Source organism: Rhinolophus ferrumequinum, chromosome 15, assembly GCF_004115265.2.
Source record: "Rhinolophus ferrumequinum isolate MPI-CBG mRhiFer1 chromosome 15, mRhiFer1_v1.p, whole genome shotgun sequence".
In the NCBI taxonomy this organism is placed as follows: domain Eukaryota; kingdom Metazoa; phylum Chordata; class Mammalia; order Chiroptera; family Rhinolophidae; genus Rhinolophus; species Rhinolophus ferrumequinum.
In genome coordinates this window covers 39,545,442-39,560,059 of record NC_046298.1, presented here as the reverse complement: position 1 = coordinate 39,560,059, position 14,618 = coordinate 39,545,442, and the positions used below count along the sequence as shown (strand labels likewise).

Below are 14,618 nucleotides of genomic sequence, written 5' to 3'. Positions count from 1 at the left end.
ACTGAAATCAGCCTAACTCATGTCACCTTTCATATTGATGCAGTGCAAAATCCATCCTTTCTTAAATGAGTTTGCTTGTATTTCTGATCCCAAATTTCCCTGAATGTGAATTGTGAGTGAAAAGGAAAGCAAGTCATTGCTTAGTTTAAAAAGAGAAAACCTTAAACCTCATTCATTCCTTTTCATGTCACCGTTAAGAAATGTCCAAACCTGTAGAGAACTTTAAAAAAAAAACTTTATTTAAGTGTGTCTTTCCAGGACCCATCAACTCCAAGTCAAGTAGTTGTTTCAATCTAGTTGTGGAGGGCACAGTTCACAGTGGCCCATGCGGGGATCGAACCGGCAACCTTGTTAAGAGCACTGTGCTCTAACCAACTGAGCTATTCAGCCACCCCTAGAGAACTTTTGAGAGTTTGAGCCAAACTGACAATCACTGGGAAGCAAAATCTCAACGGACTGAGAAACACTCCAGAGAATGGAGTTTTGCAGCTTCTTTTAGACATTAGAATCAAAGGAGACGTAAGGAGGGTTACATGGAATCCATTGGTGGTAGATTAAGGGGACGAGAGAAAGCAAAGAGGGAAATCTCTGGGATTGTATAAAAAGTAAAACGGAGAGACACATACTCCTTTTACATTGGCGAGTACAGGATAGTTAAGAATTAACATTTGTAGTACACAGAGATGGTATGCGGAGAACAAGATAACAAGAGGGGTTCTGTGATGTCGCGCTCTGGTGCTGGCGCTTGTGCCCAGGGGTCTGGAAAAAGAGATTACTCTGACATTTCAAAGCTTTGTTATGTTAGATGCAAAAAGACAGGCTTCTTAAGGCAAAGACTGATGTTTGTCAAGGAGGCTACAGGCCTAGGATGGGACTACCCGCCATGAGTCCCTTTTAGTTAGGAATTTTTATGTCCAGACCATCCTGCGTGGTTACTTTCAGTCTCAGAGTTTGTAAGGCCCGCCACACTTGTCAGGTTTAGTATGTGGCCCTTTTTTTGTCCACAACATTGATGCATAAAAAATCCGTAATAATAGCAAACCCACGGACTTAGCTTGTATTTTGTTCCGATTGAGTCCCAGAATTTTTCACATTTTAGTCTTTTAGATGCTATACTCTAAGTCAAGGGGTGATTAGCTTTAGAGTGGCAAAGTTAGGATCTGATCCTACTCTCATCTTTCAATTCTCTATATCACTGTTCTGGGCTACCTCTATAGAACTTAAGCCAAAATAAATAAATACATATAAATAAAATAAAATAAAGGGATAATATTGTGGAAAACTAGAAAAAAAGACTTTAATGATACATGCATTGCTGAATGAAGCATTCAGGGGCAGATAAACTGGTATCTGCATTTTACTTTGAAACGCCTAACAAAGTTAGCTGGATGGACAGGTGGATAGAAATGTGCTAAAGCAAACCAAATCCAGGCAGTGGCACACGGAAGAGTGGGTGGCTTCCTCGTGTAATTCCCCCAACTTTGCTGCATGTTTGAAAATTCACGTAATAAAACTTTGTGGGGGGATGTTCTTTACTATTAGAAATGCATATTCAATGATTTAAAAATAATTATAAGGGTGATGGATGAAATAAAACTAGCAGAAAACGGTATAAAAATAGCAGAGAGGGGATGATTACCAAATGAGGCCAGTGGGGTTTATTGTACTAGTCTCTCTACTTTTGTTTAAAAGCTTCCTTAATAGATAATTAACAAATAAAAAGATGCTTCTCGTTTCTTTTCTTAGAGAAGGCAGGAGAAAAAGGATAGTGGAAGAGGCGGGCGTAGGGTTAGGGTTTGTATTTCAGCATCTGCTTTCAGATTGGGAGAGTTCCCAGGGCTTGGATACATCACTTTCAGGCTTCTCTGGCAGAGGCACCCCCACCCACAGGCATGCAGTTCTGCCGTTACCTTCTCCCTGCCCCCCCCAGCCCTCCCTCATCTGCCTCACCGGAAGTGAGTCCAGAAGAGGCCCCCCTCCCCCAACCTCACATCTGGTACTGATGTCAACAGCCAGGGTGGGCGGGGGCCATGTTTTTCAGCTCCCGCCCAGCCTCGAGGGAGGGGTGGACCCTCCATTCCCACCCCTTACAATGATGGACACTGTCACACACACACACACACACACACACGGCCCTGCCACGGGGCTGGACCGGGGGCCAGAAACAAACTTTTATTGCAAAACACGGACCTTCCAGTCCAAGGACAGCAGACCTGGCCTCTTCCCTGACATAAGGAGTTGAAATCTGGCCCCTACTTGGTTGTCTAGCCCCTTCCAGTGAGTCTAACTAGGACTTTGAGTAGGGCTGGTGGGTCACTGTGTGCATTGGGGGCGGGGGCAGAAGGGGCAAGGGAGGCTTTCAACACGGTTATATAAGCTGGAGTGCGTGGAAGGTTCCTCTGATCTGAGGGTCCTTGTGTGTCCAAGTTTACTTGGTTCCCAGGCCTGTGTGCACAACTGCACACTGGGGGTGTATTTGTATTTGGAAGAATTTGGAGTTAGGATACTTGGAAAAGGGTGTCCTTGAGGGCTGAAGGTGCAGAGGCAGGCTATGACTCAGTGGGAGTGGGGTGTCTCTGTGGGAAGATAGTCAGGAGCTAGGACAACGTCACTCGTGGGCTGGCTGAGTGGCTTAGTGGTTGGGGGTGTGTGGATGGTGATGGTCATGTGCCTGGACAGGGTGTGGTCATTTGAGGGCTGAGGACAGGGACAGTCTCTCTGGGAGGTGACATGACCCAGGAGGGGGCATGTTCTATGCACCAGGCTCCCAGAGATGGTGGCACTGGTAAGTTTGATGACTGACGAAGGTGTGTGGGTGCTGAACACAGTGGCTGTTTTGGTGGCTTTGTGAAGGTGGCAGCTGAACTCCCACGTGTGGGTTGCGAGTCCAGGCGAGTTGTGTTGTGTGTGAGTTAGTAGGTTATCTGAGCATGTGGTTGTGATTCCAATAGACGATGTCTGTAGAAAGCTTGAGTGGCCTTGTGGCCTTCTTGTGTGTGGCTGCGTGTCTGACAGCTGCGTGGACCAATGAGCGTGGCCCTGTGAAGAAGTAGGCTGAATACCTGTATGACCAACTCTAGAAAACAACTATAGGTGTGTGAATGTAGCTGCCTGCGGTGTAGACTTGTGGCTCTGGAAACAGCCATGTCCATGTCCAAAGTTGAGGCTGCCACCTCCCAAGGCCCTCTCCTTCATCTGGTCCACACTATGGGGTGGGGTGGAGGTCAGCGGGGCCGGACTTGCAGCTGGAAGGCAGGAGGGATATTGAAAAGGCCACTGACAGCTGGCTGGAGGCTGAGGGCACCTGGTGGGCATGGACTCTCCAGGGAGAAGGCCTGCAGGATGGCGGTGACCAGGAGGAAGAGCTCTGCTCGGGCCAGGCCCTCCCCAAGGCAGACACGCTTACCTGGGGGAAAGAGGGAGATGGGGCTGGGCCAGTCCTCACACCCAGGGAGGACCAGTGGTGGGCAGGGACAGGCCCAGCAGGTACCTAAGGAGAAGGGCAGGAACGCTTCCTGTTTTTTGAACCTTCCTTCTGCATCCAGGAATCGACCTGGGTTGAACTCCTCTGGCTGCTTGAAGACCTCCGGGTCATGAAGGACAGAACCCAAGAGAGGGAACACCTCAGTGCCCTGAGGGAAAAATAATAATAAAACTACAGTATCCCTCATGGTCCAGTCGTTATGTTCCCGATTGCTGAGCACAAAAGTCTGGAGTGTTGGGGAAACCAGTTCACAAAAGGTAATAGCATCAACATGTATCAAGCTTATTACAGGCCAGGCACTTATTACGCATTTTATATATATTACCTTACATGTAATAGGTACATGTCTTATATGTACACTATATGTACACACACAACTACACGTACATTCACTAAATATATATATGTGTGTATATATATATATACACTTAAAATAAATAAGTTTAAATATATAAATATATATATATTTGATCATATATATAATATATATTTAAACTTTTGTTTATTTTAAGTGTATTTTTCCAGGACCCATCAGCTCCAAGTCAAATAGTTATTTCAATGTAGTTGTGGAGGGCGCAGCTCACAGTAGCCCATGCGGGGATCGAACTGGCAACCTTTTTGTTAAAAGCATCACACTAACCAACTAAGCCAACTGGCTGCCCTATTCACCAAATATTTTAACAAGCCTAGGAAGTGGTTACTAATGTTCCCTCTTTTAAAGATGGGAAAACTGAGCCCTAGAAATCTTAAGTAACTTGTCCAAGGCAACTTTTGACATGGCAGAGCTCATTATTTTTACATTTTGTTTTTTAAACTTTGAGGGTACATTGTGATTCTGTCCTAAGACACCTGGCTCAGAGTCCAGTTTTTTGCCTCTCTGGTCTTCCAGAAGTGAAGGCAAGGGTGGGTAGGTGACGGCTGTCCATGAAGGCTCCCCCTGCCTAGGTTCAGGGAGTGTGGCAGCCCCTTCAGCTGAGATCAGAGTTACCATGTTCCCAGGGCTTTGGTGGAGGGTGAAGGAGGTGGGGAGTGAGGAGAGGGAGAGGAATCCCCATTGTTAGGGACTCTGGCTAAAGTGGCTTGGAGTTGGAAAAGTGAGGGGGCTCCAGGAAAAGACAGGATCGTGTTATTGTTGTTAAAATAAGAGAAAGGCAGATAGCAGTGGTTAAAGCATAGGCTCTGGGTTCAAATCCTGCCCTGGCTGCTTGTAGGTTGGGTGAGCTGGGCAAGTCTTCGAACCTTTCAGGGCCTCAGTTTCCTCATCTGTAAATGGGCACAATAATGGGGTAGGATTGTATAGCTGGCACAGAGCAGGTCCTCAATCACTGAAGCTCGTTATTACTGTTGTCAGTATCAGTAGTTCTCATTGCACAGTCACTGCATTAGCAGTAGTCATTGCTGCTTCGTACACAGGGCCCGTACCCCCATCACAGAGACTTGGTGTTTTACAAGCATTATCTCGTAGATTCCTACAATCCCAAGTTGATACCATTATTGTTCCCAGTTTAGAAGAGGGGTAAATGAAGGTTCAGAGCAGGAAGGGATTTGCCCAAGGTCCCAACCAGAAAACAGCCGGACTGGATTCTAATTGGCACAGGTTTAATTCTACTACAGCGAAACTCCAGGAGGGAGCCGCTTGGCACCTCTGGTTTCTGGGGAGACAGCGCCCTCTGGTGGTACTGGTTCTGAGTTGCTCTCTAATGAAGGGGCAGGAACTGAGAGGTGGGGTTTGAGTGTGTGTCTAGGTTAGCCCTCAGTTTCTCAGATTGCTTCCCTGCCTGTCTCTTCATCTGATGGTCCAAGTGGATGTTCCAACCACTTTGAAACAAGGTAGAATTAGGCTATCCATTGGACATATGGAGAAACTGAGGCCCAGAGACAGAGTCAAAGGGTAAGAAATGCAAAGAGAGAAAGAGACACCAAGATCCAGAAAAAGCCAGCCAGACAGACAGCAACAGACTTAGGCCCGAGGCAGAGATACCCGCAGACTCACCTGGGGCAGGGTGTACCCTCGGAAGTAGGTGGGCCTTGTGAGGACACGGGGTATCCCCATGGGCACCAGTGCCAGCAGCCGTTGCGCCTCATGCAGAACCGCGTCGTGTACGGAGGCGGGCTCGGTCCCCGAGACATGGTGCCCGGCCAGCCCCCAGCTCTTTTGTCAGCTCCTCCCGCACACGCTCTGACCCCAAGAGAAGGAGGGTTGGAAGTCAGATGTGGGGTGGGGCCGTCCCCTTCAAAGCCTCATCTTCTTGAGCAGCTGTGGTTAGGGGTGAGGCTGGAGGTCGGGAAGGAAGGGTCTCCTAGCCCTCGCTGAGCCTGGGTCCCACACCTCCTGTGTGACGGGCATTATATCTCTCCTAACTCCCTCAGCAATCCTGTGAGGTAGGTACCAGTATCTATCCCCATTTCGCAGATGAGGAAACTGAGGCCCAGAGAGCTGAAGTCACAACTGACTCCGTTCCACCAAGGCCACCAGATCCTAAGAGTCCCATCCTCCAGGTCAGTCCACCTCACTGGCTCGACAGTGTTTACCGCAGTTGTCTGACACTGAGATTCTGGAGTTTTTAGGGCTAGTTATCAGCCCTGCCTCTTACCCACACACCCTCCCTCACCATCCCAGCTTCAGTCCTGCCTGTGCTCTGATGACCCCAGTTTGTTTTTCATCTCCAGTCCTGACCCTCCTGGACCCCTCACCCCAGGTGGCCCCAGGACCCTCACACTTTAAGTGTCCCAAACTGGCCTCAGTGCCTCCCCTGAAACAGTCCCTCATCTTTTCTGTCCCTATCTCAGGGTGGCCCCACGGTTCCCTAGTCCCCTAGCCAGAGCCGTGGACCTGACTCTGGATCCCTCCCTCCCCGTCATCTTCTACCACCTGGCTGCCTGCTCGGCCCCCTCCACCCTCCCCACAGTTTGGCCCAGCCTTGTCCTCTCCCACCCGGGTTTCTACCTGTCCTTCTCCCTAGGCTCCTGGCATTGTCTGTCACCTGTACAATCTACCTCCTTATGGCAGCTCAAAGGAGTTTTCTAAAAGGCTAATTTGACCCTGCCCTTCTCTACTCAACATCCTTCCATGGCTCCCAATTGCTCAGGATTAGGTGACAAGACCCTGAGATATCTCCTGCCTCATTTCTCGCTATACCTTCCTCATGCTACAACCGGCAGTCCCCCCCGCTTCTCATTCCCCAGGTACCCCAGATGCAAGGTTCATGATCATCTTCAGGCTCTGGCTCAAGGCTCAAGGTCCACTCTCCTGAACATTCTTCCTCTCGAGGACTTGCTTCTGTTCCCAGGGCTCGTTTAGTGGAAAGGGCTCCTACCTTGGACCTCAGGGTATTTCAGCAGAAGCAGGAGGGTGTATCGGACTGTGGCACTGACTGTCACTGTCCCAGCAAACAGCAGATAAATGACTGTCATCAGCAAGTTCTTGTCAGTGAATTCTGTGTTTGGGTCTTGTTCCTCCTGAGAGAAACCAGACAGAGGGGCTCAGAGAACACAAGCTTCAGAGAGGAGAAGCCCAGTACAGCCAGGTTTGGGGTGCAGCACAGCAAGTGCAAGCTTTGTCAGGGAGTTTAAATAAATGTTTGAGAAAGTTAGGAAGTGGGCGCTTGATATCAATTCTTTCTGGTTGAAATATTTTTAAAAATGAAAGTGAATGGTCACCATAAAAAAACAAAACAAAATGATAAGTATTGGTGAGGCTGTGGGGAGATTGGAATCCCTGTCACTATTGGTGAAAACAGTACGGCGGTTCCTCAAAAAATTAAAATAGAATCACCATAGGATCCAGCAATTCCACTTCTGGGTATACATCCAAAAGAATTGGAAGCAGGGTCTCAGAACGATATCTGTACACCCATGTTCATAGCAGTATTATTCACAGTAGCTAAAAGGTGGGAGCCATCCAAGTATCCACCGGCGGACAGGATGAATGGATACCTGAAATGTGATCTACACAGACAATGGAATACGATTCAGCCTTAAAAAGGAAGCAAATCCTGTCATATGCTCTAACACAGATAAACCTTGAGGATATTATGCTGAGTGAAATAAGTTCGTTACTAGAGGACAAACACTGTACAGGTCCCCTTATAAGAGGTCCTAGAGTAAGCAAATGCATAAAGACAGAAAGTAGAATGGCGATTGCCGGGGCAGATGGAAGGGAAGGTGGGGAGTTATTTAGAAAGTATAGAATTTCAGCTTTGCAAGTTGAAAAGAGCTCTGGAGATTGGTTATACAATAATATGAATATACTTAACACTATTGAAATATACACTAAAATATAGCTACGATGGTAAATTTTATGTTATGTGTATTTTACTGCAATTAATTTTTTTTCATTTAAAAAATGAAAGAGAAAAGAAATGGGGCCACAAGGATAAGAACAAAAAATCTTTCTCTTCATGAACAGGGTGCCTGCATTTACTCAAAAGATGTGGCCCTGAATATCTCCCATAATTCCAAAGTTTATACAATCCAAAACTAGTTATTTCTGAAGGAGTCACCTTAATTCTCATTTTCTCATATAATAATAAATTGTCTTTATGTAATGAATAAAGCGGACTTTATTAGTATAATTGGTTATTGCAAAGTTTCATAAGTAAATGATTATGAAATGATAAACCTCCTGTGTGGGTAGGGGTGCAGGGGGTGGGGTGAAGTGATGGCGGGAATGCTGGTGGCGGGTCACTGGGCATAGGGCCTAATGGGGCTGAGGTTGGAGGGAGGGAAAGAGGAGAGATGCAAGAGCTCAGATCAGCATGAGGTGGGGTGTGGGGACGGGCCGAGAGAACAATACAGCAGAAAGAAGAGACATGTACAAATGCCCACACATGCACAGACACAAATTCACAGAGACATGGAGAGAGAGAGAGAGACAGAGAGAGAGACATATGCAGAGAGAGACATATGCAGAGAGAGACACATGCAGAGAGAGACACATGCAGAGAGAGAGAGCCGGAGGCCTGACAGAGATTCCTAGCCACACCCAGGCTGCCAGGTCATCCGCCCATTCAGGAGCACACCCACCCCCACCCCTAACCTCTAACCTTTGCCATCTTCAGCAGGAAGGAATCCACCACATCACGTGCAGGGCCTGAGGTGTCCAGACTCCCCCGGTGCCGCTGCACCTGCTCAACAGCGAAGGAGGCCAGGGTGCTCAAGTGGCTGAGGAGCTGTGTGCGGGGGCCTGGAAGGGGCCACAGGAGCCAAGAAAACATCTCATAGGCCTGTGGGGAGAAGGCAGCTGTTCTCATGGGGACCTGGCCCTGCATCAGGGCACAGGGGCAGGTGCACGGGGTGCTCTGGGGGTTACCTGGAAGAGGTGGACAGGAACCTTTCAGAAAGGTGGCCAGAGAGGGGTCCCACCCACTTACCTGGCCCCATGGGGAGCTGATGCTCAGCAGGGTGCCAGCAGCAGCCCGGACCACGGCCTGGAACTCTTTGTCGTCGTACGGGAAACGGAGGCCGAAGGTGAGGGAGCAGGCGACATTGGAGGTGGCCTGGGCCAGCAGCAGGGAGGGGTCAAATGGTTGTCCTGGGGGGGTGGGGACGGGGAGAAGGGGTGTGATGGAGACTGAATGGACCCTCTCCATGGGGGCCAGATGCGACCAGAAAGAGATTGGCACAGAGACTGAGACAGAGAGACAGGGAGTGACATAAATAGGGACAGAGAGACGGACACAGAGACAGAGAGAGGCAGACAGACAGGGAAAGAGACAGACAGGGAGACAAATTGGGAAAGAGAGATAGACAGAGAGACAGACAGACAAGGAGAGAGACAGAGTCAGAAAAAGACAAAGACAGACTTACAGAAAAGAAAATCAGAGAAGTGGAGAGAGAAAGAAAAGAGGCAGAAAGAGTGATGTGACAATATCAGAGTAACAGAGACTTTCAGGGAGACAGCAGGATAGAGACAGGTGGAGGAAGAGATAGAGGTGGAGGTGAATAGACACCCCCCTCCAGTCTAGGCCCAGAGGCCAGGACTTCCCCTCACTCTCACTCCTGGGGCCGGCCTGGGGCCACTTCCAGGCACCGTGGGAATGTCCTCCCCGTACTCACACAGGACCCCAGGGACCCTGGGCTGCCTTGCTGACCTTCTGTCCCCTGGAACGCCTCCACCAGACACTGGACCTCCGCCTGGATCAGCTGTTCGCCTTCTTGCTTCCCCATGCCCAGGTCCCGCAGAGCCATGGTGGTGAATTTCCTCAGCTGCTTCCATCGCTCCCCATTGGAGAAGAAAACCCCTGCATAGAAAGCTAGATTCAAGGAGGGACCAGCCCCTCTCCCCATTCCCTAGGACGACCCCCTTTCTCCCAGTGAGGGGACCTGAGGGAGCTCTTCAGGCCCTGTGCTAAGTCCACACCTGCCTAGCCCAGGGATGAGAACTCAGTAGGTGCTTAATAAATACCTAACCTTGGGTCAGAGGATGACATTCTCCTGTGAAGTTGGTAACTGGGAGTATTTTAGGCTCCTTCTGTTCTGTGATTAAGCAGAGTGAGTGAAGATTTCCTCCCTTCCTTCCTTCCTTTCTTCTTTTTAGTCCTCTTTTCACCTACTCATCCTTTTAGTCTTCCTTCATCTTCCTCCATTTGTCTCTCATCTATCCATCCATTCATCCACTCAATCACCGCCCCCAACATTTATGGAATGTTATCGGGTCCCATATCTCACATCGTTTGGATATTGAACAGGGAGGGAGGAGGATGCAACAGCACTGTTTTCCTCCTTTATCCAAGAAACCTGCTCTGAGCTCAGTGTTCCCACTCTACAGGTACAATGCTGGCCTGTATGGCCTCCTAGACACCTCATCCTCCCCACCCACCACTCCACTGTGTCCAAACTAGCGCCAGCGTCTCTCCTCCTCCCTATCTCAGCGCACTCCACATGCCTTGTCCCAAGCCCTGGATTCCTCTCCCAACCACACACCGTTACAACCCAAGGCCCAAGCCCAAGGCTCCAGCCCGGGTCCAGCCCAGTCCCCTCCCTGGGCTCCCACACGCAACCAGGGGAATCTTCGTAACTCTGACTATATCTTGTCCCTGCTTGAAATCTACTGCTCCCAGGAAAACCCAAAGCCTAAACACTCTGGTGTGACTCAGGCTGTGCACGACCAGGCTTGGCTAACTTCCCCAGCTTTATTACTCATCCCACTATAATCCCACTGTCTTCTGTCACGTCCTCCAAGGTGTCAGGGGTCCCCCTCTAGGCCTGGCCCCTTTGCCTGGATCAGTCACCACTCCATCCTTGCTGAACTAACTCCATTCATCCTTTAGGTCTCAGCTCAAATGTCACCTCCTCTGAGAAGCCTTCTCAGGTTCTTCCCATTCTGCCCCTACCCTGCCCCCAGGCCGGTACAGGCCCCTGTATCCTGCTATCAAGGCTGTACCTCTCATTTTAGAATTCAATTCTCTCCCTCCATTGTCTTATTGCAAGCCTACCTCTCCCACAGTAAGATAGGACACCACATCTGTCTGGGTCACCTGTGTCCGCATTACCCAGTACAGGGCCAGGCATAACGACAACTTGTCAGTTGAATGAATAAATGTGTCTTCTCTCATCTCATGCTTTTGCACTTGCTGGTCTCTGCCTGGAACAGACTTCCCATTCATCTTCTGAGTCTCAGCCTAGACACCCCGTCTTTCAAGAAGACTTCCTGGACGTCGCCCAGCAAACAGGCTGGGTCAGGCACCTCCTCCTATTCCTGGAGTCCCAGGTCATCCCCCATCCTGGCCCTGACCTCTCCTGACTGTCACTGTCTGGTGACAGGTCTATCTCCCCACTAGCCGAGGTACTCTGAGAGAGCAGAACCAGAGCTATTTGGTGACTGCTATGCTCCTGGCAGTGCCAGCAGCAACTGGTGGCACAGGACTCCTGCTTTCAGTTTTAGTACAGAGAGAATAGTTTCTACATTTCGTGTTTGCACGTCAATTAATTCCCAGTGCCTTGAAAGCTGGCCCCCTTCCTGCCAGCCCTGGGGGTTTCACCTGGACCAGAGATAACACTGGTGACTAACAAGCATTTGCTTTGTGCAAGGTCCAATCCTCATTCAATCCTCACTACAACCCGATGTACAGGCACTGTCACCATTCCACTTTATAGATGACAAAACAGAGGCCCAGCGACACTAAGCCACTCGTGAAGGTCATAAACCAGTAACTGGTAGCAGGCTCTGAGTGAAGGAGTGGCAGCCTCCAGCTCCACTCATGACTCACCATGGCTGTCAAAGGTCCCATCCAGCGTCGCCAACATGCCCCGCCCACTGAATTCCTCAGCGTGACCTCCCAGGGCCTCCTGCACAGCCTTGTGTCCAGTCAGGACCACCACACGCCGCCAGGGTCCCAGGTGCACAGTGAACACTGGTCCGTACTTCTTACTCAGCTGGGGACAGGAAGGGAGAAGGGGGCGGGTGCTGTAGACATGCTGCTGCCTCTTCCAGTCTAGATGTCTCCATCACAGCCCCTTGTCACTGGATGGGCTACCAATGCATAACCACCCCCCAAATCCTTCCCCCAATACTCTCTAGTCCCCATCCCCTTACTTCCTGCAGGGCCCTAACTTCTGACCCTGGGACAACCCAGAACCCACCTATATCCTCCCAACTGAGACATGAGGCAGCAAAAATGGGCAGCTGTCGCTGCAGCTTTGGTCTCCCATAATTCCTCAGCTGTCCCCCACCCCCAAACTAGCCACCCTTTCAATCACTGCTAAACCCTCAAATTCTGGAGCAGTTGCTGAGCACTTGCCCCGTCTCTCCCCAAGACCCCGACCCCCTCATCATGTCTTGGACGTCCCCCAGACTCCTTTTGAATGGGGAACCTGTGGCCTCTTCCCACTCCCTCCACCCCCCAGAAAGGTTGAGACTGCCACAGCCTGCTTTCTTGCTCTTTTTCCTTCTCTGTTCCAGGAGCTCCCAGCTCCCTCCTAACCCAGCTCTATCCCCCCACACCTCTATCCTCTGCAGATGGATTCCTGGAACCGTGCAGCCTCTGCCCCCATTTCCTCCCAGGAACCCTTCCCGCTTTCTTCTGCGCCCTCCTCAGGAGAGCTCACCTGTATCTCCCAGCTACCTCTTCCCCTGGAACGAGTCCACCACCATCACACCATCAGCTTCTTTCCTCCTTGAGGACTCCAGCCTCTCTCAGCTTTCCTCCCTGGCCCCCACCAGTTCCCCAGGATTCTGAGGGCCCCTCTGCCCTGGGACTCTGGCCACTGATCCTGCTTCCCTGCTCTCACTCCCCATCCAGGATTCCCTGGGCAGAAGTCTCTGCCCCTCCTAGTCCGTGAACCCCACCCCGGTCCTCTCTCCCCAGGCACCCCCACCCCTTCTCAGCCCTGGACCCCTGCTCCTGCTCCACCGCAGGACACCCATAGCCCCTTTGCCCTGGGACCCTGTGCCTGCCTCCTCCCTAGGATACCCGAGGGCCTCACAGCCCCGGTACTCCCGTTTCTCTCCCCGGAGTCCCTTTCTTCTCCTGAACGTGGACCCCCACCCCTAGCCAGGGCATCCCAGCGGCTACACACCTGTAAGAGCTTCAAGTACAACGCCCCGGGCCGGAGCTGCAGGAGGTTCCCCAGCAGAGGCAGCGGCGCGGGCCCCGGGGGCAGGTGGCCTGGGGTCCGGGTCCAGGACAGCATCAGCGGTATCACCAGGAGCAGCAGCACCAACAGCAGCGCCCAGGTGCTGACCGCCTCCATCTCCGCACGTTGGCTCCTTCTCCTTGCTCCCAGGCGCTCCACGCGGCTGGCCCAGTCCCGGCGGCTCCCTCTGCAACGAAATCAGACGGAGGGAAGCCGGGCAGTCCGTCCCTCCCCCTGCCTACAGGCAGGATTCTCTCTACCTGCTGACGGACTTCTTTGTCCCAGACGACACGAGCCTCTGCCCGGTGTCCGGGACGCACTCTCGAACGGTAGTTCGCTTAGTCACCCAGGTTGGGGGTTGCGGAGGGTGGGGGTGGGCGGAGACAGCTCCTAAGGCCCCAGGTAGGGCGTGAGCAAACTGGAAGAACCTGGAAGCCCGAGACTTTGGCAGCCGCCAGGAGGCCACACCCACACCCGCGTTGACTCCGACCTGCCCTCCCCTGCTCCTACTTCCCTCTTCATTGTAATCAGGGTGCGCGTTCAACTGTGCGTGCGTGTGTGCATGTGTGGTGTCTTTGAGACAATTTCTTCCAGCATCTGACAAATTCACCACGAACCAAGAGGAGGGACTTGACCTTTAATAAAGAATCTGAAGTTCAGAGAGGTAAATCTGTTGGTCCTGGGCCACAAAGCTAACAAGCGGCAGAGCTGGGATTTGAACTCAGACCAGTCTTAATGACTGATTGAAGCATTCATTTATTTAGCAGTATAGTATAGTGGTTAGAAACATCATGTCTGAAGCCAGGCTATTTGAGTTCACAGCCTAGCTTCTCTGTACCCCTTTTAACTCTTTTGTAAAATGGGATAGTTTTCAGGATTGAATAGGTACGTGTGTACCCAATTTATATAAAACAGGGCCAGGGTCACATAGAACAAGTGTTAAATAAATGTTAGCTAATATTCTTTCAGCTAACCGTTATTGAGGTCTAACTATAAACAAGACAAGGTCTAACTACAAACAAGATTTTGCTCTAGACCTGGTGCTACAGCTGTAACAGAAAGGCTCTACCCCCTCCCTGAACTCATCCACATGCAATCATTTGCATAATTTAAGATAAATCAAAATAATTTCAGGTAGTGCAAAGGCCTGGCAGGGGATGAACTTGTTGAGGAAGAAGATGGTTACAATGATGTCAGGTCCATGCTGTTTGGTTTCGAGCTGTAGCTCCAGCACCTGGAGTAGTGCCTGGTACACAGCAGGTGTTCAATAAATATTTGCTGCATCAAAGATTGGATGTAGGAGGTGAGGTCAGTAGGGACATCTTGCAGTGTCCTGGAAAAGACTGTGTTTTATTTCTCCTGCAAAAGGAAGCAGTTGAAGTGTTTCCATCAGGGCAGTTACTTAGTTTGCTTTGCATTCTCATTCAAGATTTCATTATGAAAACTTCCAAACATACAGTATGTTCACCACCTAGAGTCCACCAATAACAGTTTACTATCCTTGCCTTGTTACATAATCTTATTTATCTTGCCTCATCGATTCATGTTAGTTTTTTGG

The 14,618-nt window shown here is 50.3% G+C and overlaps 1 protein-coding gene across 1 annotated transcript; it reads right to left on the bottom strand.

Moving 5' to 3' along the window:
- Positions 1 to 274: 274 nt before the first annotated feature.
- LOC117035080 (cytochrome P450 2S1) lies at positions 275 to 13,589 on the bottom strand. Its single transcript, XM_033128718.1, is given in 11 exon segments — positions 275 to 3,406; positions 3,491 to 3,632; positions 5,478 to 5,589; positions 5,591 to 5,663; positions 6,802 to 6,943; positions 8,530 to 8,709; positions 8,857 to 9,017; positions 9,577 to 9,726; positions 11,695 to 11,860; positions 13,004 to 13,247; positions 13,321 to 13,589. Coding segments are annotated over 10 exon segments (1,482 nt in total). The 5' UTR covers positions 13,178 to 13,247; positions 13,321 to 13,589; the 3' UTR covers positions 275 to 3,224.
- Between the last annotated feature and the right edge of the window lie 1,029 nt (positions 13,590 to 14,618).